This window comes from Balaenoptera acutorostrata, chromosome 5, assembly GCF_949987535.1.
Source record: "Balaenoptera acutorostrata chromosome 5, mBalAcu1.1, whole genome shotgun sequence".
In the NCBI taxonomy this organism is placed as follows: Eukaryota; Metazoa; Chordata; class Mammalia; order Artiodactyla; family Balaenopteridae; genus Balaenoptera; species Balaenoptera acutorostrata.
This window is the reverse complement of record NC_080068.1, coordinates 33,280,087-33,307,000: the sequence shown is the minus strand read 5'-3', so window position 1 is coordinate 33,307,000 and position 26,914 is coordinate 33,280,087. Positions and strand designations below refer to the sequence as shown.

General features: G+C 39.7%; 1 protein-coding gene across 4 annotated transcripts in view; it reads left to right on the top strand.

Moving 5' to 3' along the window:
- The first annotated feature begins 11,420 nt into the window (after nucleotides 1-11,420).
- The window catches only part of LRBA (LPS responsive beige-like anchor protein), a 751,667-nt gene continuing 736,173 nt past the window's right edge, over nucleotides 11,421-26,914 (top strand). For 3 of the 4 annotated variants that reach the window (XM_057546725.1, XM_057546723.1, XM_057546721.1), the window contains exons 1-2: nucleotides 11,421-11,924; nucleotides 12,273-12,707. In XM_057546725.1, coding sequence (XP_057402708.1) covers nucleotides 12,492-12,707 — 216 coding nt within the window. In that variant the 5' untranslated portion in view covers nucleotides 11,421-11,924; nucleotides 12,273-12,491. The remainder of the gene's footprint in view (nucleotides 11,925-12,272; nucleotides 12,708-26,914) is intronic. The other variant, XM_057546722.1, reaches the window with a different exon arrangement.

The following is a 26,914-nucleotide window of genomic DNA, read 5'->3' as shown; positions in this document are numbered from 1 at the left end:
CAGTCAATAGCATATCCACCAACTGCTCAAGTCAAAAAGTAGAAGCCATCTTTCATTGCTCCCTTTTCCTCATCTTTGCCCACATACACCCAATACATCAGCAAATCCTGTTGGTTCTATTTTCAAAATATATCTTGAATCCTTTCCTTTTCCCTTTCTGCCTCCATCTTGCATGGGCTATTTAAGTGTCATCCTAAGTGGTCTCTTTGCTTTTACTCTTGGCCACCATACATTCTTCACGCACAGCCAGTCGTACTAATAATCTCTGGATTTGGAACTGAAAACTCAGAAGATGTGGCTCTGGTCTTCTTTCATTCTTCTTAGTGAAAAGGTAAAATTTACCTAGTTTGACTGAATTATCATAATTCAGAATTAATTTAATAGTACCCCCCCCCCAAAAAGCGAATTTACTTTGGTTTCTTAGCAGTCAAATATTTTGGAACCTAAGGAAAATAACAACAAAATTTATTTGCTCAGTTGTTCTGTTCACTTTATACTCCACAACCTTGGTTAACAATGGTAGAGGGAGAATTTAAAAAAAGGAAAATTATATTCTATTCTTAATTCTCATCCATCTGTAAAGAACAAAACAGAAGGCTGACATAAATGTGTATTATAATCTGGGGGTGGCTTACCATACTTGTTTCTGCTTAAGTTCATCTTACCTCATTTTTCCAGGACTTCAATTCACTAGTATTTTTTTTTCGTTTTTTTTTTGTTTTGCCATTTAAGCTTCTACGACTATGACTCATGGAACTAGAACTAGCTCAGTACTGCTTTGTGTTACTTTCTGTATGAGATTTTTCTCATCTGGTTAAAATGACATAAGTAAAATACATTTTGTTTTTCTAAAGCTTAAAGACATAAACCTTAAACTAACAACTTTCCGTTAAAAGAAATTGGATTTAGCAGAGAAATAAAGACTTTCTAATTTTACTTTACAACATAAAATAATTTTCCTCAGTTCTTTCTTCCATAGCTGTTGACCACAGAACTTTCAGTAATCTCATTTAGATCCTGGAAATTAAAGTATTGAATACATTTTCTTAAATGCTAATTTTTACTACATTTTGCTATAGAAATAAACTATTTTGAAGTTGACCCTACTTCTGTCTTGCCTTTAACATGAAATCTAGCAACTGTCTGTTATATTCTTTTTACACAGAACTCTGGATTGTTTTCCCTTCTGATTTAGAAGACTGTTGCTTTTGGAATAGAAATACATAGTGCAGATTGTCCAGATTTAGGGACATTCTAGGTTGCTTCCAATAATCTGAGTGACACTAAAATTTTTATACATTTTTTTTTAAATTTTTATTTATTTATTTATTTATTTATTTATTTATTTATTTATTTATTTATTTTTGGCTGTGTTGGGTCTTCGTTTCTGTGCGAGGGCTTTATCTAGTGTGGCAAGCGGGGGCCACTCTTCATCGCGGTGCGCGGGCCTCTCACTATCGCGGCCTCTCTTGTTGCGGACCACAGGCTCCAGACACGCAGGCTCAGTAGTTGTGGCTCACGGGCCCAGTTGCTCCGCGGCATGTGGGATCTTCCCAGACCAGGGCTCGAACCCGTGTCCCCTGCATTGGCAGGCAGATTCTCAACCACTGCGCCACCAGGGAAGCCCATTATATGTTATTTTTAATTAACATTAAACATATATATATGTCATCAAAGGATTATTGAAATCAAATAAATATTAGTTCAGTGGTTGTAAACCTAGGCCCTACATTGTAATTACTTGGGAAGCTGTAAAAAATATTGATGCCTGGGTCCTACGCAAGATTCTGATTTAATTGTTTTGGGAATTGGGATTTATAGAAGGTTCCAGGTGATTCTAGAGAATGGCCAATGTTAGGACCCACAGAATTAGGCAATTATGGTTTCAAAATGTCACTTTATATTTGAGGCTAACTGCGTGTGTGAAAAAGGTGGCAATATATTTTCCTTTTTTAAGGTCAGAATTCCAAAATGGGTTTCAACTGGGCTAAAATCAAGGCATTGGCAGTGTTGCATTCCTTCTGGGGACTGCCCATGAAAATCTGTTTTGTTACCTGTTCCAGCTTCTAGTGGTTGCTTGAATTCCTTGGCCTGTGGCCTCCTCCTCTATCTTCAAAACCATCAGTGTAGCATCTGCAAATCTCTCACTGACTCTATGCTTCTGCCCCTCTCTTTCACTTATAGGGACCCTTGTTATTACATTGGGCTGACCTATTTAATGCAGGATAATCTCCCATCTCAAGATCTTTAATCATCTGTAAAGTTCTTTTTCCATGTGAATTAATATATTCACATGGTTCCAGGGATTAGGATGTGAACATTTTTATGGGAGATTCTGTTGTCTACCACAAGCCCCATAGTCTGTAATTGTTTTCCTCTTCATTTTACACACTCTTCCTGCTGATCTTTCTCATCTTGGTGGAAGATGTCACATTTCTATCTCCAACTCCAGGTGCAACTATTCACTGGACCTCAGCCCTGTGTGGTCCCACAGGGCCTTGAACCAATGCTGTTTCTCACCTTTAGGTCTTGACACACTTTGCTGTCTTGGTTTGAACACCTTTTTCTCCTTTTCTCAAGTCACACTATATTCTGTGTCCTTCTAGACTCAAGGCGTTCCCTTCTCTAGGAAGTTTTTTAAAAAATTGAGATATAATTGATATATAACATCATGTAAGTTTAAGGCGTACATGTTGATTTGATAATTTATATATTGCAATGTGATTACCACCGTAGTGTTAGCTAACACCTCTATCACATCACATAATTATTTCTCTTTTGTGGTGGGAACAATTAAGATCTAGTCTCTTAGCAATTTTGAAGTTCATAATACAGCATTGTTGACTATAATCACTATGCTGTGCACTAGATCTCTAGGACTTATTCTTCTACTAGTTGTCTGTACCCTCAGACAACATCTCCCCAATTCTCCCACCCCCCAGCCTCTGGTAATCACCATTCTACTCTGTTTTTATGAGTTTTGCTTTTTTTTAGATTCCACATATAAGTGATATCTTATTATTTGTCTTTCTCTTACTGATTTATTTCACTTAGCATAATCCCCTTATGATCCATCCATATTATCACACATGGCAGGATTTCCTTCTTTCTCTTGTCTGAGTAGTATTCCATTGTATATATACACCACATCTTCTTTATCCATTCATCCATTGATCAACACGTAGGTTGTTTCCACAGCTTGGCCATTGTGAGTTATGTTGCCATATGAGAGTACAGATATATTTTCGATATCCTGCTTTCATTTCCTTTGGATACATACTCAGAAGTAGAATTGCTGGATCATATGGTAGGTCTATTTTTAATTTTTTGAGGAACCTCTCCATACTGTTTTCCAAGTGGTTGAATGAATTTACATTCCTACCAACAGTGTACAAGGGTTCCCTTTTCTCCACACCATTGCAACACTTGTTATCTATTGTCTTCTTGACGATAACCATTTTAAAAAGTGGGAGGTGATAGCTCAATGTGGTTTCCATTTGCATTTTCCTGAAGATTGACAGCTAAATAATATTTATAAACTTCTGAGCCCCTCACTAAAGATAGTGCAATATCTACCTATGGGGAGATAAGACGTTTTTCTTTATTTTCAGTTTCTCAACATTTTGAGGAAAAGGCCTAAAACTAAGCACCCTCCTACAATGAATATGTTAATCATCTCATTATTCCACACAATTGTGCACCTTTATAAATGCAAATTATTGTAAAGTAATATAAACACTGCATTCCACCAATACTATAAAATGGATGATTCCACCCAAATATGTATTGGGGTTGGGTAGCTGCTAGTGATTGTCTTAAGAGGCTAATGAAATCCTATCACTTTATAGTTTGAAATCCCCTGAATGCAGCAAGTTGCCTTCAGGGTAGAATCCAATCCTTAGCCTGGTTTATTGTGGTTCCCTCTGCCTCCATAGCTTCATTTTTAGTCAACTTCCCATTAACAATCTGCCTGCTGTCCCACACTCATCATTTTCATGTAACAATTATAACTTAGGCATGGGGTCTTGGTTATGCTGACATAATTTTCATTCATAATAAAGCCAGGAATGGAGCATAATCTATTCATTTTCCCTTCTGCAGCCTATTGTGTAAGCACAGGTTCAACTCCATTTCCCCTTTGTGCAGGATAATAAAAACTATAATGATTTTTTAAAACAACACAATACTATTTAACTTCATGGGATGAGAGTTTCCCACACTTAGTTCCTCATATTTAAAGAGTATCTGTAAAGAGGGTGTGATCCAAATGGGGGTGGTAGGATGTGCTTTTCAATATATGTATTAACAGAACAAAATTTTTAGTGCTCTATAGCTCTATCCAGAAGAAAAATCTAATTATTTAAGAGTGCCAGTTGGATTAAATTGTCCTCTAAGGTTAAAATGTCCAACCAGACTGGAGACTATTCTTTTTCTTTTTTTTTTTAAATTGAAGTATAGTTGATTTACAATATTGTGTTAGTTTCAGGTGTACAGCAATGTGATTCAGTTATATATATATATGTATACTTTTTTTCCACTATAGGTTATTGCAAGATATTGAATATATTTCCCTGTGTTTTATAGGACCTTGTTGTTTATTTTATATAGAGTAGTGTGTATCTGTTAATTGCATACCCCTAATTTATCCCTCCCTTCCCCACCTTTCCCCTTCGGTAACCGTAAGTTTGTTTTCTATGTCTGTGAGTCTTTTTCTGTTTCGTAATAAGTTCATTTGTATTGTTTTTTAGATTCCACATATAAGTGATATCATATAATATTTGTCTTTCTCTGTCTGACTTACTTTACTCAGTATGGTAATCTCTTGGTTATCCATGTTGCTGCAAATTGCAATATTTCATTCTTTTTTATGGCTGGATAATATTCTATTGTATATATATACCATATCATCTTCTTTTTCTCATAATTTACTTATTTTTGGCTGCGTTGGGTCTTCCTTGCTGCACGTGGGCTTTCTCCAGTTGTGGTGACCGGGGCTACTCATTGTGGTGGCTTCTCTTGTTGTGAAGCATGGGCTCTAGGTGCATGGGCTTCAGTAGTTGTGGCACGTGGGCTCAGCAGTTATGGCTTGTGGGCTCTAGAGTGCAGGCTCAGTAGTTGTGGCACGTGGGCTCAGGAATTGTGGCACACGTGCTTGCTTGCTCCGCGGCATGTGGGATCTTCCCAGACCAGGGCTTGAACCCGTGTCCCTTACATTGGCAGGCAGATTCTTAACCTCTGCGCCACCAGGGAAGTCCCCTAGGATACATTCTTAAGAGCGGAACAGCAGTATAGTGTTAAACTGCTTCTTAGTGATGTTATATGTTTGCAGTAAATATTAATGAGTGCACATTTCTCCTTTGCCAACACTGAATACTATAAATATTTGCAATGAGAGAGGTAAACCATGTTATCTCAATACTATTTTAATTTACATTTCTTTGATTATTAGTAGAATTGAACATTTTATTCCTGTATTTTTAGTATAGGTAGATTACCCATGGTGGCTGTAACATTTCTCAGCAGAGAAAATAATTTGGAGTGTCTGTAAGGCAATGGGTGATTTCTTTAATCAAATTAAATGCAAGTCTTCTCAGTTAATCTCCCTGGAAAATTTCTTGTGAACTTTATAACCCAAAATGTGATCACACAAAATTCCCCTTTCCCTTGTGCATCTCTGGCATGTACCACTGCTACCACCTTCTTTAACATACAGGCCCAAATATGGGGACTCTAAATTATAGCACAGCTGTCACCAGGCTGGAATATTTTTTAAAGTTTATACTCTGGATCAACAAAAGTAATATGGTTAGGGAGAGTAATCCAAAGCTAAATAATCTGTTTTACCTGATATTTTATTTTATTTTTAAAATATTTATTTATTTAGGCACATGAGATCTTCATTGCTGCATGCAGGATCTTTCATTGTGGCGAGCGGGCTTCTCTCTAGTTGTGGATCCAGAGCACATGGGCTCTGCAGTTGCGGCACATGGGCCTAGTTGCCCCGCGGCACGTGGAAATCTCAGTTCCCCGACCAGGGATCGAACCCGCGTCCTCTGCATTGGAAGGCAGATTCTTAACCACTGGACCACCAGGGAAGTGCCATACCTGATATTTTAGTTTTCTACCTATTGCTGTACTGCAAACAATCCCAAAATCCAGTGGCTTAAGTCAACAAGTATTTATAACCTCTTACAATTTCTATGTGGGTTAACTGGACCCAACAGTGGAATTCTATACCACGTGGCAGGGCTGCAGTCTTCTGAAGGCTCAACCCGGCTGGAATATCCATGATCGCTCGCTCTTGTAGCAGGCAGTTGGTGCTGCTTGTTGGCTGGGAACTCAGCTGGGGCTGTTGATTGAAGGCCTTGATTGTTCTCCACACAGCTTCTCCATGTGGCTTGGGTTCCAAGAAGGAATACTCTAAGCATGCTTCTACATGACAGAAGTCACCTTTCTCCTTTTGGAGTACTAGCAAGCAATTCAAAGTTCAAACCTCAGAGAATAAGGGCTGGAAAAAGTAATTTCCTCTCCCGTCTGCTTGAAGTCAATCTCCTGGTGGTCTCATTTCCTATTTGAACTACCACTTGTAATCTTGGTGACTGAAATGGCAACCTACCACTTTCAGGGGAGACACTGGCCTCTCAGAGACCTCACCTAGACAAGCAATTCAGAGTTGAGCTGACGATGCCAACAGTCATTCTAGGGATATGCACTTATATAGTTTGCAAAGGGGTGGAGTGGGGTGGGATGGTGGTACATTTCATTGCAGTCTCATGACAATTACTATCTTACTATTGTAAGAGAGCACTGCAAATGGGCTACGTATTTATACACTACTTAAGAACGAAGTAGATGTGGGAAAAAAAAAAAAAAACAAATCAACCAATCTAGTATATGTCCATGTCAACTACGCTAAATACTTCATTAATATTTTATGTCTTAAAACATATGTCTTGGCTAGCATACCTACTGAAAGTAGAGTTGCCCTTTTCAAAGTCTTTATCCCTTGTGTGACATACACAAGGGAAACAAGAATTTAAAAATGCCCCAAACAGGACTTCCCTGGTTGTCCAGTGAGTAAGACTCCATGCAATGCAGGGGGCCTGGGTTTGATCCCTCGTAGGGAAACTAGATCCCGCATGCATATCACAACTAAGAGTTTGCATGATGCAACTAAAGATCCCATGTGCCGCAACTAAGACCCAGTGAAGCCAAAATAAATAAATAAATAAATAAATAAATAAATAAATAAATATTTAAAAATGCCCCAAACATAATTAACTTCATGTGGATCATTTTGAACTTCTAGATACTGAGCAATTGTGTGAACTTTCAATCTTAAACATTTGAGTTTCCAACTATAAGGGTGGGCAATGTCTTTTCTTCTTGAATTGCAATTGTTCCCAGTCTTATGCCCAATAAAAGTGTCATTAATAAAGATTCCTAACATTTGAAGTTTTACTTAACATTAGTTAAGATTTACTGAATAGTAAAAGCAATGTTTGCCTTTCTTGTGAGGAGGGTGCTGCAAGCCAAGGCCATGAATTTCCAGCCTATGATATAAGCTACGCTGAATAAGAATTTGAAGACTTCTCCAAATTCTCTAGGTGCAGAGCAAATCATGTAGATGGTACCTTTTTCCTAAATTATCATTTAATCTACACCCTAGCAAAATACCAATAAATTAAAATTGGGTGGATTGGGTGTACTTTCTGGTAGAAACAAAGAAAAATTCCATCCTATCTTTGTTATCAAAATTTTCTGTTCTTTGCATATAGGTAAAGGCTTGCAGATCAATAATCGTTTTGATTTCACCATGAAATTACATTCTCTTTGCTTGAGTTCCTTTGAGTTATGCACAAGGCTTCCTGTTCTGAATCCACTCTTTTCTTTTCCTCTCTATTATGATGTCAATGTATGCTGAAGGCAAGTAAAGTTATGAAAACCTTTAGTCCTTAATTCTGTCAAGGTCGTGATGTCAGAGAGAGATATAAATTAGATGGTGATGAAAAATTTTAAGTCTGGATTTATAAAAGGTAATTATTTCCCCCCATTCCTTCTTTTTCCATTTTAAAACAAAATTTTTTTCATCTTTATTCTCCAAATTTAGGTGTACTTACCCCTCAGAATTCCAATACATTTTTTTCTTTGTTAATGAAGACTTGTGATGATCTGTTTTCCCTTTCATATTAGAACATTTTGCTTTTATGTTTCTTTATGTGATGTATACAATTCATGTAATTGTTTTAGTTGGTGTTTCTGTTGATCTTAGACATGAGGAAGGTCCAAGTAACACAGTTGATGTCAGGGTATCCGGAAAGCTTGAATCCATCTATAAACTCTTCAGCACTCATAGGTCGGTTAGTGCCCTGCTGGTTTTGGAGACCCTGGATGGGGGGGTGGACAGCTGCGGCTCACCCTGGGGACACAGACACTGGTGGCAGCCATATTCGGGAACACTCTACTGCCCTTTTCCTTTTTTTCTTCTCTTTTGTGTAGCAGTTGAGTGTACGATACAGGGATACAAGTACGGCAGTCCTATAAAATGATATGCTGATAGTTCATATGAAGTCTTTTGACTAGAAAACTTCCATAATAGTACTAAAATGTAAACAAATTTTAACAAATGGTAAAACTGCTTTCCATATTATTATTACTTTATTTTTTATTTTTGCCCACACCGCATGGCTTGTGGGACCTTAGTTCCCCAACCAGGAATTGAACCCGGGTCCCCGGCAGTGAAAGCGCTGAGTCCTAACCACTGGACTGTCAGGGAATTCCCAGCTTTCCATATTAAAGTAGCCTTTTTTTTTTTGGTAGGGTTTTTAAAAAAATTAATTAATTAATTAATTAATTAATGGCTGTGTTGGGTCTTCGTTTCTGTGCGAGGGCTTTCTCTAGTTGTGGCAAGCGGGGGCCACTCTTCATCGCGGTGCGCGGGCCTCTCACTATCGCTGCCTCTTTTGTTGCGGAGCACAGGCTCCAGACGCGCAGGCTCAGTAATTGTGGCTCACGGGCCCAGCTGCTCCGCGGCATGTGGGATTTTCCCAGACCAGGGCTCGAACCCGTGTCCCCTGCATTGGCAGGCAGATTCTCAACCACTGCGCCACCAGGGAAGCCCTAAAGTAGCCTTTTATACCAGGATCTTCCTCTCTCTAACTGGCAATAGTTGTAGAGACTCAAGCAAGGGTTTTCAGGCCAGAAAAATTAAAGCAAGTAACTTTAGAGTTTTATCTCAATCCAAATAATATGTACTCAGTACCTATAATGTTCAAAGTATTGTGCCGTGAAGGAGCTTAATAGCTGATGAACAGTTTACCTGAAGCACTCCATGGCTGTATTCTTTACACCTAAACAATAATCCACAGCTATTATATTTTAACTGTGACTGGGCTAGAAGTGAAGTTTCCTTATGCTTCCTTCTGCAGTGAACCTCTGATTTTTGGCAACTATTTTACTGTAACCAGGGGCAAAGTAAAGCAGGAGGTTGGATAATTCTGAAAAATTGTAAAAAACAGTTGGATTATTGTCTTCCATCTCCTTTTGTTTCATCAGTAGAACAGCATTAACGGTGAGATGGCAAATCCATAACAGACATAAACCTTAGCCCTAGGTCATTTAGACTGAATAACTGTGATCACACTGTGTTTAGGGCATTTCACTATCATCATCTGCTTCTTCTCAATGGAGGACATTTATTGATTAACAAATACTCTACTAGCACTTATATGCCAGATATATTAACATACTCAAGGTTAGGCTATTTGCCCAAATCTGAAGCAGAAAAATGCTATGAGAAGGCTTTTATTGTTTAACGCCTCCCTTCCTCCCTCCAGATGTGTTCACAGTGAAGTGAAAGTTGTCTCTCTCCTCCTGGCACACCCACTTCTCCTTATTCCCGACTTCTTCGTTTAATGATTTAAAATATAAACCTGACGTGTTTAAATTTTCAGGAATGGCAAGACGTTGATACTGCCTCTTACCCTGGCAATGCACAAGTCACCATTTCAGATCTTGAGAAAAATGTCTGCCTCATCTTTGTAATATTAAACCCACTTACAGAAAACAAATCTTAAACGTTTGCAACCATGAGATGTGGTACAGCTGAATTCATTTTAGTATTTTAAAAAGGTGTAAGCTTTTAAAACTTTTCTGAAGAAGACGCTCCTGTGCTTCTTGTCTTTTCTCATGCCACCCCCCCTCCTCCCAAATTTCCATTTGCTAGTTAAAATCCAGTTCATTTTCCAAGCCCATCTCAAATAACCCTTTCTCTAGAAAACCATTTCCTCCCTAAAACCAATATAATTTTTCTTCTGACTCTCCCACAGTACTTCCTAACTTTGACCCCACTTTTGCTTGACTTTTAAGTGCGAGTATTTTAACCATTATATATGTTTTAAGGCCTTACGGCTTCAAATAGTACCATAAGGGTGACAAGCCACTTTTCTCTATTTGTTTTTCACTAATGCGTCAGGAAGAATACTGTTAACCGGGGGTGGGGGGCGGGACGGGACACAGATTATGATGATCTGTGCTGGTTTCAATCCTAATATAATTGATTTCTTAAACTAATCTGAGAATGAGGCGAGCCTAACTTTCACACTGGAAAATCCCGAGAGGAAAAACACGCCTCCGAGATCTACAGGCAAAATGCACCCCGCCTCCACGCTGCTTGGAGCAGCTGTCTCAGGAGTCCTCCCTTCCTTAGAACGTGGGAGAGGTTTGGTGGGGCGGCAGCTGCAAGGAATCTTCCCCGTTCCTCGTCCACACGATCTCCCCGCCCCACACCCCGCTCCGAAAAGAAGGTGGCAGCTGTCAGGGAATCCCAGTGGAAATCTCTTTCCGAGTCTTCGCCGAGCGCGGCGGGCGGGCGGCAGCTGAAAGCTGTCAGGGGTGGGGACTCTTTGCTCCCTTAGGCAAGGACAGCAGCCCCGCTGGCTCCGGAGCTGCCACCTCCCTAGCTCGTAGCTGTCCCTCAGGTGTCCTTCTCCGAGTCCAAGAAGACACCTTGGCAACGTGGGGCGGGTTCCTTCCGCGCCAGGAGGCCCTACGGTAACATAACAGAAGGAGCGTCAGAATCACCGCCTCGGCACTTGCCAAAGCACCTTCTCAGGTCGGGGAGTGGGAGGTGGGGGAAGAGTCGGCTTCTGAAAAGAAAGGTCTTTTCTGGCCGGGCCGGGGATACACCTGGTGCTACCTGCGTAGCGCGCCAGCCCTCATACACTGTTCCACCAGCAAGCCCGCGCCCGGCGCCCCCGCCCTCTCCGGCCCCCGGGGCCGCCCGCGCTTCCCCACGCCGCTGCGCGGTCTCCTCCGCCTTCGCGCCCGCCCGGCCGCTCGCTCCCGCTTGCTCGCGCTCGCGCTCGCGCACGCGCACGCGCACGCCGCGCCCGGCCGCCCTCGGCGCTGTCATGGCGGCGGGGAGCAGCCTCAGTGGGCACGCGGACAGCCGCGCGAGCCGGGGAGGGGCAAGCTGTGGCAGTAGCATCCTCACCGCCCGCAGCAGCCTCAGCCGCGGCGTCCGCAGCGCCGGCAGCGGCTGATTTTGCAAAGGCTGAGCGCAGGGGTGGGGTGGGGTGCGGTGGGGCGGGCCAGGAAGCCATGGAGTTCTGTGCAGCCGCGGACTCCCGGGGAGCGGACTAGGGAAACTTGGAGGCTGCGATCAGGTGCACTGACCTCTCTCTCCTCCCTCCTCTCTTCGTCGTAGCCGCCGGGACTCCCCTCCCTTCTGGCCACTACACACACCACCCCTCCTCTGCCCGTCGAACCTCAGGTGCCCGAGAGGTGCTCCACTCCTCCCCCTGGGCCGAGCGTTGAGAATCATCACCGCCCCCTTCCCCCGCCCTTTCCTGCCCTGGATCTCAGCTGCCACCTCCGTCTCGCGGCTGCCTGGCGGGGGGCAAGGACGAGTCCGGAGTGTCTGGGTGAGGAGGAACTTTCTCCCTCTAGGGTAGCTTGGGGACCCCTGCTTTCCTCCGACCCCCCACCCCCCACCCCCTTTCCCAGCGACAGCTTCCTTTTCCGTGCACCTGTGAGGAGAGGTTGCCCTGCGCCTGGAACCTGCGAGAGTGTGGGGGAGGAGTGAACCTGTTCTCGGGCCTCTGGAACCCGCCTTCGCTCAGAACCCCGCTTCTCAAGGCGCGGGGAAGCGGGTGGCTGGTAGCGGGGTCCTTTGAGGAACTTATTTGACGGACACTAACTACTCCCTTCTCTCCTCGAAAAACCCTAAACCAAAACCTAGCTTATTTAACATTGATTTAATCTTCCAATAGGGTTTGGCGTTGTTGTCAGCCTCGGGGAGAGAGATTGGACAAATATTCTCCAAGAGGAGGAAGGCGACGCCGAGGACTTTCCCCATCAACTGCTTTTGGGGTTTCTCCACAACTTGAAGAGTGACCCTTTCCGTTTTGCGTTGCGTCTGTGTGCTTATTACTAGCGCAGCGACTGCTGTCCCAGAGTGACTCCGAGTGGTCCTTTATCGTGAACTCGCAATGGCCAGTGAAGACAGTATTGCCCCTTCCCCGCCAACAGGTGATGACGGGGGAGGTGGAGGGAAAGGAGAAGAAACCCCTGCCGAAGGGGGTGCCTTGTCTCTGAAACCAGGGCTCCCTATCAGGGGCATCAGAATGAAATTTGCCGTGTTGACGGGGCTGGTTGAAGTTGGAGAAGTATCCAATAGGGATATTGTAGAAACTGTCTTTAACCTGGTAAGTAGATCTCTATTTTACGAGCATATCTTCTTCTCAGTGGGTTGGGGAACAAGACGTTAGCGCTGGAGCCATGTGCTTCACTCAGGCTGATGATAGAAACAAATTTCTGCTGACCTAAATGAAACAATTTCTTGTAAGGGGAATTAGGTAAACTTAGATGCTCCAGGTTTTGAGAAAGTGAACAGATCACTTTGGTCCTAAGGAAATAATTGTTGCTATGTAAGTATTATGGAGGATTCCAGTGGAGGAGTTTTATTCTATAAATTTTTTTCCCCCTTGGGATGTATATCTAAGTGTGCATTTCGGACATTTTAAGTAAGTTCTTTTGACCTTTTTTTGGGCTTGAGAAATAATGTCCTACCTACTCTTTCGAGTCTGCCTAAGTTATGTTTTGCCATAAATTTTGAACAGAAAATTCTTGTTCACAGGGCTGATGAAAGATTAATTTATTGCAAAGTTAGCATTTATATTTAATTTTGACTAGTTTTATTTTTAGACATAATTAACAAAAGTCAAATTTTGGAGTGAATTTAGGGTTACATCTTGTGAATATTGAATGGCAATTTAAAAAGAGAATTGCAGCAGATATAGTATAATCTTTATTTCATTTGTGAATTCATGTCTATCAGCAAAGCATATTTGGTCATTGGAAGTAGCTGGTTATACTACTATGAGCTATGAATGTTATTTTTAAAAGGTGGATATGCGATACTTCCCTTTTTCTCTAGTCTTAGAAATGGTTATCATTTCTAATGGGGACTTTTTAGATTTCTTTATTCCGATCTCCGTTGCCCATCAACATAAAATATAAAAAGTAAATTTGGCCTTTAGATATTTCCCCTTCTTCCACCTATTCACCTGTGTTAGAAGATAATAGATGGGAACAACTATGAATGTGCAATAGTTGAATAACTGTTTATTACCTTTCCCCTTTGCCTCTATTTTTTCAAGGTTAGGCTTGTTTTATTCAGGGCAGTTAATTATTTCCTTAACTAGACCTTTATTAATGGACTGGTCACCTGTGGTACAACTTCTAGAATGAGAAAGTAGCTTGATGAAATTCACTTACCTATGGAATAAGAAAATTTTGAACAATTGGTATTTCTCTACCAGTTTGTTGTGTTGGGAGTTTATATACAAATACACACACGTATACATTTTTAAAAAATTATGTATATTATGGAAATGTTCAGGTGTACACAAAAATAGAACAGTTTAATGAACTCTGGTGTCTATCATTCAGTTTCAACAGTTATAAACATTTTGGGGATCTTGCGTGTATGTGGACTTTAAAAGTTTGTGAATCTGAAGGAGGTAAATCGCAAATCTATGTATCCCTTTGTCTCCAAATAGACTTTAAAACTTTCCTTCTCAATTTTTTTCTTTTTCTTTTTTTAAACCTCATGTATCTTGGATGTTAAAGAGAAATCTGTGGTAGGGATATAGTCCATCATTAGTTGTTTGTGTGTGAAACACAACATTCCTCTGACAGAAGGAGGATTCCAATTCCTCTGTTCTTTAGAATGTCTTCTGTGGAGGTGGATGACCGAACATGAGTCACTTGCATTTTATCATTAAGGAAAATCCAAATTCTGTAGTAATAGTTCGTTCACATGCTGCCTAGAACTGTACACCTGGTAGAGATTTTAAGGTGACTGGTTAAGTCTTTCATAGCTACATGTTTGCAGGTCAGTAGGTGTCTGGGTAGGAGAGGGAAAATCTGTTCAATTACACTTCCTCTTCACCATTGTTCTCCTCTAATGTAGGGCAGAGAAAGTTGCTGAGAGGATTAGATTAGTTCTTTTCCTTCCCTTTTCCCTTACAAAACTTTTCATGCTCCTACAGATATCAAGGGTCTTGGCCAGTCTTTTGAAAATCTTGGGAACTGAAAATCTTGGGAATCTGGTAAACTAGACCATTTCAGTGTTAGTACTGCTGCACTTAAATATTTTCTAATCGATAGTTATCAGCCTTAGTCTCAATTCTACTCAAAGAAAGAAGTTACATTAACTAATAATAAGTGTGATTTAAAAAAAGTTACAATTTACTATGTGCTAGGCAATGGGCCAGGCGCTTTACATATGTTTTTAAATTTTTCCCTCATTAAGTGTTTAATACATAGAGCTCATTATATAGTTAAGGAAACTGAGAGCCTGAAAGGTGAAGCAGATTGGTGATTCTTAGAATGACAACCCTTCTAGGAATACATCTGTCTCTTGAGTTGATGTAGAGTTGTTTCCTTCCCTAAGCAGATATTTATAGCTTAGGCATAGCTTTCCCCAATGTAAGGGCAGAAAAATCATTGGTCCTGCTAAATATGAATGCTGAAACCTTGTTCAGTTTTCATATCTTCTTATTGACCATTCAAATAGCTTTCAAAAAAAAGACTTTAGAAGTAAAAAAAAAAAAATTTTTCAGGTTATTCAGTCAGTTTTTTCACTCAGAATGTAGATGCAGAAAGTTGATTATTAAGTTTTTTTACAGTCAGTATATTGGATTAAAATGTCTAAAATTGTGAAAAATAGGATATAGACAAAAGAATGTGTGACATGTATAAGTAATGAAGTATTATAATATGAGCCCTGTGAAACTTAATTTAACTTAAAGAACCAGCATATTACCAGTATCACTGAATCCTCATGCATGCTCCTCCTTTATCCTTTCTTCATTGGATTTTTCATTAGTAAGTTTATTATATTATATATTATACTACATATGTATTTATTATATAAATAAATAAATATTATATATATAAATATAAATATTATATAAATAAATTATTATATATGCAGCTATCATAACTTTTTCCTACTCTTCAGGCATTTTATTAAAATAGATTGTATGCTACCGATTCTCTCTTATTGATTATATATTAGTTACTTTAAACTATAAAGTTTGTACTGTTAAAATTAAACAACCTCCCCTCCCTGAGAGCTGCCCAAATAGTAAGAGGTAGTAGAGCCATAAAACTTCAGAAGTCTTTCTTTACAAAGTGCTGCCTCCAACTTTGCTAATGTAGCTTGACCTTACACTGTTATAAATTTCTTTTTTTTTTTTAAGAAATTCACGTTCTTTTATTTATTTATTTATGACTGTGTTGAGTCTTCGTTTCTGTGCGAGGGCTTATCTCCAGTTGCGGCGGCGAGTGGGGACCACTCTTCATCGCGGTGCGCGGGCCTCTCACTGTCGCGGCCTCTCTTGTTGCGGAGCACAGGCTCCAGACGCGCAGGCTCAGTAGTTGTGGCTCACGGGCCCAGTTGCTCCGTGGCATGTGGGATCTTCCCAGACCGGGGCTCGAACCCGTGTCCCCTGCATTGGCAGGCAGATTCTCAACCACTGCGCCACCAGGGAAGCCACTTTTTTTTTTATTATTATTTTATTATTTTATTTTTGCCTGAGTTAGGGCTTAGTTATGGCACGCGGGATCTTCCCTGAGGCATGTGGGATCTTTTGCTCTGGCATGCGGGCTCTTCGTTGTGGTGCGCAGGCTTCTCTCTAGATGTGTTGTGTGGGTTTTCTGTTCTCTAGTTGTGACGCACAGAGTCCAGGGTGCATGGGCTCTGCAGTCGTGGCGCACGGGTTCCAGAGCACGTGGGCTCTGTAGCTTGCAGCACATGGGCTCTAGTTGAGGGGCACGAGGTCAGTAGTTGTGGCGGGCAGGCTTAGTTGCCCCGCGGCATGTGGGATCTTAGTTACCTGACCAGGGATCGAACCCCCGTCCCCTGCATTGTAAGGCGGATTCTTTACCGTTGGACCACCAGGGAAGTCCCTGTTATAAATTTCTTTGGAATTTACCACCCTTCTTGTAATTTCTTTTGCAAAACTGTTTTATAGGTAAGTTTTGATTAATAGTACACCTGTGTATTCAAGTGTTTCAAACTTCTGGTCAACTTTTACATTTTTCTTGTTGCAATTTAAAACCATTTTTATTTTGTCTCCATCTGTATGCTAAAGTAATTTGTCAACTTTTGGACCCAAATAATTATATTGGCATGTTTTCAGGAACTCACTGCTGAGTTTAAGGCTTCCACCAGGTATTTATAGGTGTTCAATGCTATTTAATTCAAGAATAGTGTTTCCCGCGGGCTGGTGACAGATACGTGTTTTCATGAAATTTTTTTCTTCAAAAAGTAACTGTATCATTTTAATTAAACTGTTAAAGCTTAGGGAGTTCCCTGGCAGTCCGGTGGTTAGGACTCAGCGCTTTCACTGCCATGGTCGGGGTTCAAACCCTGGTCAGGGAATTAAGATCCCACAAGCCACACAGTGTGGCCAAAAAAAAAAGAGTTAAAGATTAGAAGATGGAATATAATTTTTCATTACTCATTATGTGGCATTGATACAGGTTCTGCGAGATATTAATGGTGCAAACTCTTAACACCTATAGAAGCTGAGCAGATCATACAGAGGTTCCGTTTGTATTGACTGTGCAGAGAGTATGCTTGTGGGGCATCTACTGTTCCATTTTAGCTGATTGTTGTCCTGCAGTAACATGGGCCCAGTGATGTGTGAACCTTTTGATTTTTTGGGAAGAATTGGAAATCTAGATTAAAAAAAATAACATTTTGGGGCTTCCCTGGTGGCGCAGTGGTTGAGAGTCTGCCTGCCAATGCAGGGGACACGGGTTCGAGCCCTGGTCTGGGAAGATCCCACATGCCGCAGAGCAGCTAGGCCCGTGAGCCACAATTACTGAGCCTGCGCGTTTGGAGCCTGTGCTCCACAACAAGAGAGGCCGCGACAGTGAGAGGCCTGCGCACCGCAATGAGGAGTGGCCCCCACTTGCCACAACTAGAGAAAGCCCTCACACAGAAACGAAGACCCAACACAGCCATAAATAAAATAAATAAATAAATAAATAAAAATTAAAAAAAAAATAACATTTAAAATGTCAAATTAAAATATTAAAAAATACTGTGTGGGACATAAAATTGCAGGCAGTTTCTTTTCAAGCTTTTATATGAACATTTATTAGAAAGGTAATCATTCATCATGTTTCTATTTTGATATGTGTATCTAGAATTATTTCCTCCTTAATACCTGACATCATAATTTAAAGGTTAAGAGTAATCTATTCTAGAAACATGCTTGTTCATGGGCTTCTCCTCCATATCAGTTTGTATTGATACTTCATGTTATAATAGAAAACTCAAACTGGTTTAAACACAATAAAAAGGATTTATAGGCTCATTTATCAGGAAGTCCAAAGGTAGGGCAAGATTTACAGGAAATAATATTAAAGACCAGTTTCTTTCTGTTGCTGTTTGCCTTTCTGTAATGTCAGCTTTAGTCCATTGCTGTTCCCCTCATGGTAATAGGATGGCTGTCAGTGGTACTTGGGGCCATATGTATTCTTGTTCAGATCTCTTGGGAGAGAGCCTCTCTGTCCTAACATTCTAAACAAGAGTCCTGATTGGACTGCTGAAGCAATGATTGTGGCCATTGAAATGTGCTGATTGGCTTAAGCAAACCAGGGCCAACTGCTGTACCTAAGAATGGGGTCAATTTCCTCTAAAGTACTTGGGCTGCATGGGGAGGGATGGATACACAAAGATCTGGGTAAGAAATTCACAGAGTGAATGGATGCTGGATAGGCAACCAGTGATGTCCACTACTCTCCTTTTCAAATGCATAATAATATTAATAGTAATGTTAAAGATATTTGTGTAAAGAGAAAAAAAAAATCACTCTCTTAACCCCCTGTCGCGATCTTGAGCAAGTTTTTTTTTTTTTTTTTTTTTTTTTAATTAATTTATTTATTTATTTATTTATTTATGGCTGTGTTGGGTCTTCGTTTCTGTGCGAGGGCTTTCTCTAGTTGAGGCAAGCGGGGGCCACTCTTCATTGCGGTGCGCGGGCCTCTCGCTATCGCGGCCTCTCTTGTTGCAGACCACAGGCTCCAGACGCGCAGGCTCAGTAATTGTGGCTCACGGGCCCAGTTGCTCCGCGGCATGTGGGATCTTCCCAGACCAGGGCTCGAACCCGTGTCCCCTGCATTGGCAGGCGGATTCTCAACCACTGCGCCACCAGGGAAGCCCCTTGAGCAAGTTTTTAAAAAAATTCTTTTATTTATTTTAAAAAATATTTATTTTATTATTTATTTGGCTGCATTGGGTCTTAGTTGCAGTATGTTCATTGCAGCATGTGGGATCTTTCGTTGTGGTGTGTGGGCTCTTCGTTGCGACGCGCAGGTTTCTCTCTAGTTGTGGCACGTGGGCAGTAGTTGCGGTGCGTGGGGCTCTCTAGTTGTGGCACATGGACTCTAGAGCACGCAGGCTTAGTTGCCCTGCGGCATGTGGGATCTTCGTTCCCCAACCAGGGATCAAACCCGCGTCCCCTGTGTTGGAAGGCGGATTCTTAACCACTGGACCACCAGGGAAGTCCTTGAACAAGTTTTTTTAACTTCTTTGTGCCTTGGTTTCCCCAGTTCTACAATGGGGAAACTATATTGTAGAAAGGATTAAATGAGTAAATACTTGTAAAGCACTTAAAATAATGTGTGGCAAAGTGCAATTATAACTATTTGCTATTATTGTAGTATTTGCAATTTTAGATAGTTACAATCATCATATTCCAACCTTATCTTATAATTTTTTTGTTTCTATATAGTCATTATTAGCCTATTGGCTCTGCAATATACTACTTCATTCTTATTTTGGGGTTTATTTAATAGCCATTGTCACTCTTAGAGGTGACTTGATTTTAAACATCTTTATTGAGGTGTAATTTACATACCATAAAAGTCACTTGTTTTAAGTATGTAATTCAGTGATTTTTAGTAAGTTTCCAGAGTTGTGCAAGCATTACCACAATCTAATTTTAGAACATTTACATCCTGTGTTCAAGACATTTTATAGTTTTAGCTCTTACATTTAGGCCTATGATCTATTTTGAGTTAATTTTTTTTTATTAATTAATTAATTAATTAATTTATTTTTTTATTAATTAATTTATTTATTTTTGGCTGTGTTGGGTCTTCATTTCTGTGCGAGGGCTTTCTCTAGTTGCGGCAAGCGGGGGCCACTCTTCATTGCGGTGCGCGGCCTCTCTTGTTGCGGAGCACGGGCTCCAGACGCGCAGGCTCAGTAGTTGTGGCACACGGGCCTAGTTGCTCCGTGGCATGTGGGATCTTCCCAGACCAGGGCTCGAACCCGTGTCCCCTGCATTGGCAGGCGGATTCTCAACCTCTGCACCACCAGGGAAGCCCTGAGTTAATTTTTGTATGATGTGAAAGAAGGGTTAGATAAGGGTCTAAATTCATCTTTTTGTCTCACTGCCATTTGTTGAAAGGCTGTTCTTTCCCATTAAATTGCCTTGGCATCTTTGTCAAAAATCAGTTGACCATAACTGTAAGGATTTATCTGAACTCTTAATTTTGATCCATATGTCAGTTCTTACATTAGTACCAAACTGTCTTGATTACTGTAGCTTTGTAGTAAGTTTTGAAATAGGGATGTATATCCTCTTTGTTTTTCTTTTTCGAGATTGTTGGCTATTCTAGGTCCTTTGTATTTCCATACGAATTGTAGGATGAACTCGTCAATTTCTGTTAAAAAAATGGAATGTATTTCCATTTATTTAGATCTTCTTTCCTTTCTTTCATCAATGTTTTGTACTTTTCAGTGTATGAGAAGATGAATAACTTTTGAGTAAATGGTTTTTTTTTGTTTTGTTTTTGTGCTGCTATTAAAATGCTTCTGTAGGCATCTTTGTGCATTGAAATTTCCAGAAGAGGAATAAATGGTTTAAAGTATATGAACATTTATATAGCTCATGGGTAGATATTGTTAGCTTATTTATTAATGTTGAAAATTAAAAGATATTTGGGTGAGTTGGTATATTTTAATAACTTATAGTTTCTTAGAAGTGATAGAATTGCTAACTTAGGCCCCTGCAGGTATGCAGTCTTGTTTCTATTTTGAATATGTCCATTTTGAACTGGGAAATCATTTGGGAACTGAAAATTCAGAATTTTTTGTTGTTGTTGTTCCCTTTCATAGAAAGGGAAACTGAGTAAGCTTTTTGTTTCTCATACCTTTTGTTTCTCATACTGACCTAGCTGAACTAATGAAATATATTTAATTTTTATATTATAAATTATCTCTTTTCATATGTAGATTCTTTAAAATATTTGTAATAGTTTTGTATGTTTGCAAGAAAAATGTCCAGAATACATTTGGTTTTATAGTACTTACTTAGATAACAATAAATTGTTTTGTTTACCTTTGTACCTCCAGAACTTTTCACAGTGTTTCTTGGTACTTTAAAAGTGTTCGTTAAATTAAATGGAAATGCCTTAATCTCCTCATTAAATAAATTATATTCATTAGGAAGTCTAGTATCTATTATTCTTTTCTGCAAAAGGTATGTTGTTAAAACCTTAATACGTATTTCTTTTATTATTTTCTGACTATTTCTTATGAAGATACTTGTCAGGCAGCTTGCATTTTTCATTATATAATTTTGAGTTACTTCAATATCTGTTTTACCCCTAAGAAGAGCAATTTCATTATTTTCAAAATAGTCTCTTATAATGTGCTCTTAAAGTAGTTTTTCCCTTTTACTCTAGTATCTCATATGCTCTCATATAATGGAGTATATACTCAGAAACCTACCTCTGAGTATATTTCCAGTGAGTCTTTGGCTTAAAAGCCGTTGGGACAACATAAGAAGTAAAAAACAAAATAAAAAGAAATGGTACAGAGGAAAACACTGTCGAGAGTAAACAAACTCTTTTTAATTGATTAAACTAATTTCATAAAACACTCTGAGTTTTAGATTTTAAAACTTTTTTGATGTGTGTGTATCCGTTTTGATTCCTCAAAGATTTAATTGGATTTGTCCCAGAATAATACATGTGATTGAAATGTGCTTTGTAGAGTAGAGAATTTCTTGTTGCTGGAGATTGTAGAAGTTTGCATATTGGGGATATTACAGAGTGGATTCTTGCTTTGGGTAGGAAATTAGACACCACATGACTTCTAAAGTTATGTAACTATCTGATGTTCATGCTCTGTGTTCTGCTGTCTGTTACACCTGGGTTTTTGCATTTACTTAGACTTCTCTTGACCAGACTAATTTAGTAATTTATGTTCTATAAAAATTACAGTTTTAGAGAGAGGTGAGGGGCTGGATTTTCTCTATAGATTCTTACAGAAAGATGAAAAACTGATGAGGTCTCAATTAACTACGTGTTTTTTTTTTTAATTTTTATTTATTATTTATTTATTATTTATTTTTGGCTGTGTTGGGTCTTCATTTCTGTGCGAGAGCTTTCTCTAGTTGCGGTGAGCGGGGGCCACTCTTCATCGCGGTGCGCGGGCCTCTCACTATCGCTGCCTCTCTTGTTGCGGAGCACAGGCTCCAGACGCGCAGGCTCAGTAGTTGTGGCTCACGGGCCTAGTTGCTCCGCGGCATGTGGGATCTTCCCAGACCAGGGCTCGAACCCGTGTCCCCTGCATTGGCAGGCAGATTCTCAGCCACTGCGCCACCAGAGAAGCCCATTAACTACGTTTTGTTAGAGGTAAATCTATTGCTTGAGAACTGAAAAAAAATTTCACCTTGCCTAATAAGATCTTTGTTCATGAATAATGACTTAAGTGGTGTGGTATTTTTATTTATAAACTATAGTAAATCTCTTAAAGCTATGGCCTCTGATGAGTTATGCAGATTTTGTTGTTTCTAGTGAAAATAGTTTTCTCATAAAGTAATATAAATATATTATCTTAAATTCTATATATAGTACCTAATTGAATCCAGTCTTCATCATCTTTGGACTTCAGTATCTTTTTTTTAATGTAAATTTATTTATTTATTCATTTATTTATTTTTGGCTGTGTTGGGTCCTCGTTGCTGCGCACGGGCTTTCTCTAGTTATGGGGTGAGTGGGGGCTTCTCATTGTGGTGGCTTCTCTTGTTGCAGAGCAGGGCTCTAGGCATGCGGGCTTCAGTAGTTGTGGCACACGGGCTCAGTAGTTGTGGCTCGCAGGCTCTAGAGTGCAGGCTCAGTAGTTGTGGCGCGTGGGCTTAGTTGCTCTGCAGCATGTGGGATCCTCCCGGGCCAGGGCTCAAACCCATGTCCCCTGCATTGGCAGGCGGATTCTTAACCACTGTGCCACCAGGGAAGTCCCTGGGCTTCCATATCTTGAATAAAAATAATCATTATATCTCAGAGCTTATGAATACACACACACATATAAAACTTTTTACACAGAGTATTTTTTTTTTTTTTATAATACATTTTCTTTTTTTTTTTTTAACTTTGGGTTTGTTTATTTATTTATTTATTTATTTATGGCTGTGTTGGGTCTTTGTTTCTGTGCGAGGGCTTTCTCTAGTTGCGGCAAGTGGGGGCCACTCTTCATCGCGGTGCGCGGGCCTCTCACTATCGTGGCCTCTCTTGTTGCGGAGCACAGGCTCCAGACGCGCAGGCTCAGCAATTGTGGCTCACGGGCCTAGTCGCTCCGCGGCATGTGGGATCCTCCCAAACCAGGGCTCGAACCCGTGACCCCTGCATTGGCAGGCAGATTCTCAACCACTGCGCCACCAGGGAAGCCCCACAGAGTATTTTTCTGAAAGTGTGGATTTGATGTTAATACATGAAACTTAAAAAGTCAATCCTGATAGTAATATGGTAATTAATCAATTTAAATGGGATATCAACAAATCTTTTCTAGAAACAGAGTAAGTACCAATGAGGCTCATTGGTATCTAAAATGGAGAAAATATTAATTGTTAAAGAAAATTATATAAAGATATTATAAAATTATTATTAACAGTATCACCAACTTGTTTTCTTAGATAATACTGCTGTGAAATTAATAAGTATCAAGCAGACACAAAATCCAAAGCATTTCAGAATAATTTTCCTTACTGTAGGTGACTTTCTTGTCAGTGCATGGGTGAGACAGTGCCTGTGGCCAGAAGTGTGAGTGGGTTATTTTGTTAGTTTACTAAAACATTTGGTGGGCTTATGGTTCTTAATCTGTTTTCAAACTTTTTGGGGGGTAAGTTTTAATTTTCAGTGATGGTGAGATGATCTATGGCTCTTGAGGTTGGGGGAAAATATATTGTTAATTGGTGTGCTTTTGAGGTGAAGTTAATTCATTATTTTGGGTTACAGTAGGTAATAGCAATAGCTAAGATTTATTGAATGTGCCAGGTTCCGTTTTAAATGTGTATTAACTGCATTTACTTTTTACAGTTCTCACAATCAGGTGTAGGTCTTTCTGCCAAAATGTCTTGTGTTCTACAACAGTGGACTAAAAATAACAGGGCTTACGGGGGTAAAAATAGGAATGAGGTGCCCCATTCAAAACCTCTGGAATTTTGTAACAAGAATGTTAACAAAAGCAGTAACCTTAATGAAAATACTAGCAAGGTTAAGTCTCTACTGATATTTTCACCTTAGCATCACAGTCACTTTTGTGGTATTAAACCTGGAACCTGTGCTTCCTTCTTTGAGATGTAGATCCGGTTTTTTTTTTTAAGCTTCTGATGCTTTCTTCATTAATTCATTGTTTTAAATCAGGGGGAAATGTCTTTGCATTTCTTCATCTTTACTTGTAGATTGTCAGATACTTAATGTTGTGGGAAAAGCGTAATACAGTTGACACTTCAACAACATGCGTTTGAACTGGGTGGATCCACTTATATGTGGATTTTTTTCAATAATAAGTTCTACGGTACTCCACGATTCATGTTGGTTGAATCCAAGGATGCAGAGGAATCTCATATATGGAGGGCCGACTATAAGTTATATGTGGATTTTGGATTGCAGGGAGGGTTGGCCCCTCTAATCTCCACATTGTTCAAGGGCCAGCTGTAGTTCTTGCAGTCATTAAACCAAGCACTATTTGCATTAAAGGAAAGCAGTTCTGTAAATTTTCATGTTTTCTTCAGATCTTAATGTATTGTGAAGAATTTCCCTTTAATTCTTTTGGAAGAAACTACATATGAACCAACTTCCACACTATACCTGCATTATTCTGCTCTTTAACAATCTTGTAGGAGGTGATTCAAGGCAAAGATATAAGTTATAGCAGATTGGACTGTGCTATTGTCATATTCACTTTATAAATGATGAAACTGAGAGAGAGGCTAAGTAACTTGCTCACGTCACTGAGCAAGTAATGTTGCTGAGATTCAAACTCAGGGAATCTACAACCTGAGCTCTTAAACACTAAGCCATATATAGAACCTTAAACTGGAAATAGTGGCTTAAGGCATCTTTCAATCATGTAATTGATCAGCGTCTGGAAAAGTATCTAGATTGTTTAAAACTTGCCTAACATAGTCAAGATTTGGCTTGAGGCAGGTAGGGTTAATTTGTTTGTTTTCCCCTTTAAATAACTTAAAATGTGTAATAGGAAAAGGGAGTTTTTAAGGAATGTGATATTCAAATTGGATGGAATTAATGACATAGTTAATCATTTTGAAAGGTGCTGGAGTTTGCTTTTTTACTCTCACAGTCAAGATTTAGTTGGCTTATTTAGTTTGCAAGATCGAAATGACCTTGTATATTGATCCTATAAAAAAGTGAAATTTTCATCACCTTTTTTTGTCATTTATATATTGACCACATCGAGCACTAAATAGGAAAGGATGATGCTTTTATTAATCAGTTACAGAAGAGAATACCAGGTGTTGTCTTTCATATTTGTCAAGATGTATTAGTGGGCCTCTAGTATTCAAATGACCTTTCCTTGAAGTTGATTTGCTTCCATGATAGATTTACTGAATAAATTTAGGGGGCAAGATTATTCTTTTTTCCTATGGATTAGAGTGTGAATTTAACTAGAGTTTAGCATTTAAATTTTTAAGTAAGACGTCAAAGTCAAAGAATCAACTTGAATAAGATTTTAAAGTGGAGCATTTTTACATATTGCTATTTTGACTAGACTTATGACTTAGTAATATGACACTACTTCTCTTTTATGAAACAAGTAAATATTTCCAGTGGGACTGATCCATTCATTCATTCAGCAAATATTTATGGGGCAGAAATAGTTTTTCATTCTCTTCTGGATAAAGGCAAGTTCTTTATTATGATATACAAGTAATTTGGATCTTGGCTTATCTCTTGCCATTCTCTGCCTTAAACTTCATTTGTACAATATTGAACTTGGATTGCCCTTGAAAGGAAAAGAGAACATGATGAACCATGTGTAATGGCTCTCGTAGCTTCTGCTCACAGTGACATGTCACTTCCTTTGATGTTTCATTGACTGAGGGAAATCACATGTCCTTGCTTGTGTTTATCATACCATGTGTGAGTTTCACAGGGTAGGTATATATAATCCTCTTGCATAGAGGGGCACTGAATATTGGAGAACAAGGAAGATTGTATTTCTTCATAGTTCTTAGATTTTCCGGTATGTTTACTAAATGGTTGGCTCAGGTACATCTTGCATTCTCACTCTTTATTTCTTGGTTCTGTTTCTTTCTGAAGTGTATTCTTTAGCAGTTCTTTTTTTTTTTTAATTAATTAATTTATTTTATTATTTATTTTTGGCTATGTTGGGTCTTTGTTGCTGTGTGCCGCTTTCTCTAGTTGGCGGCGAGTGGGGGCTACTCTACATTGCAGTGCTTGGGCTTCTCATTGCGGTGGCTTCTCTTGTTGCGGAGCACAGGCTCTAGGCATGTGGGCTTCAGTAGTTGTGGCTCGCGGGCTCTAGAGCGCAGGCTCAGTAGTTGTGGTGCACGGGCTTAGTTGCTCCGCGGCATGTGGGATCTTCCTGGACCAGGGCTTGAACCCGTGTCCCCAGCATCGGCAGGCGGATTCTTAACCACTGCGCCACCAGGGAAGCCCTTTAGTAGTTCTTTTAATGAGGGACTTTGAGTGGTAAACTCTCTCAGTATTTGTTTAAAAATGTCCTTATATTGCCCTTGCTCTTGAATATAGTTTAGCTGGTTGCAGAATTCTAGTTGACAGTTATTTTCTCTATTTTGAAGATACTGTTCTGTTCTCCTCTAGTCTCTTTTGTTGTTGTTAAAATTGCCACGGTTATCATTCTGATTTAACTTTACAGATAATCTGTCTCTGTGGTTGCTTTTAAATTTTTTCTTTGACTTTGGGGTTCTGTAGTTTCACCATAACTTGTCTAGGGGTGGCTGTGCTTCCTGAGTCTGAAGATTCATGTTTTTCATTAGTTCTGGAGAATTCTCATGAATAATGCCTTTTCTTTACTTTACCTACTTGCATTTTG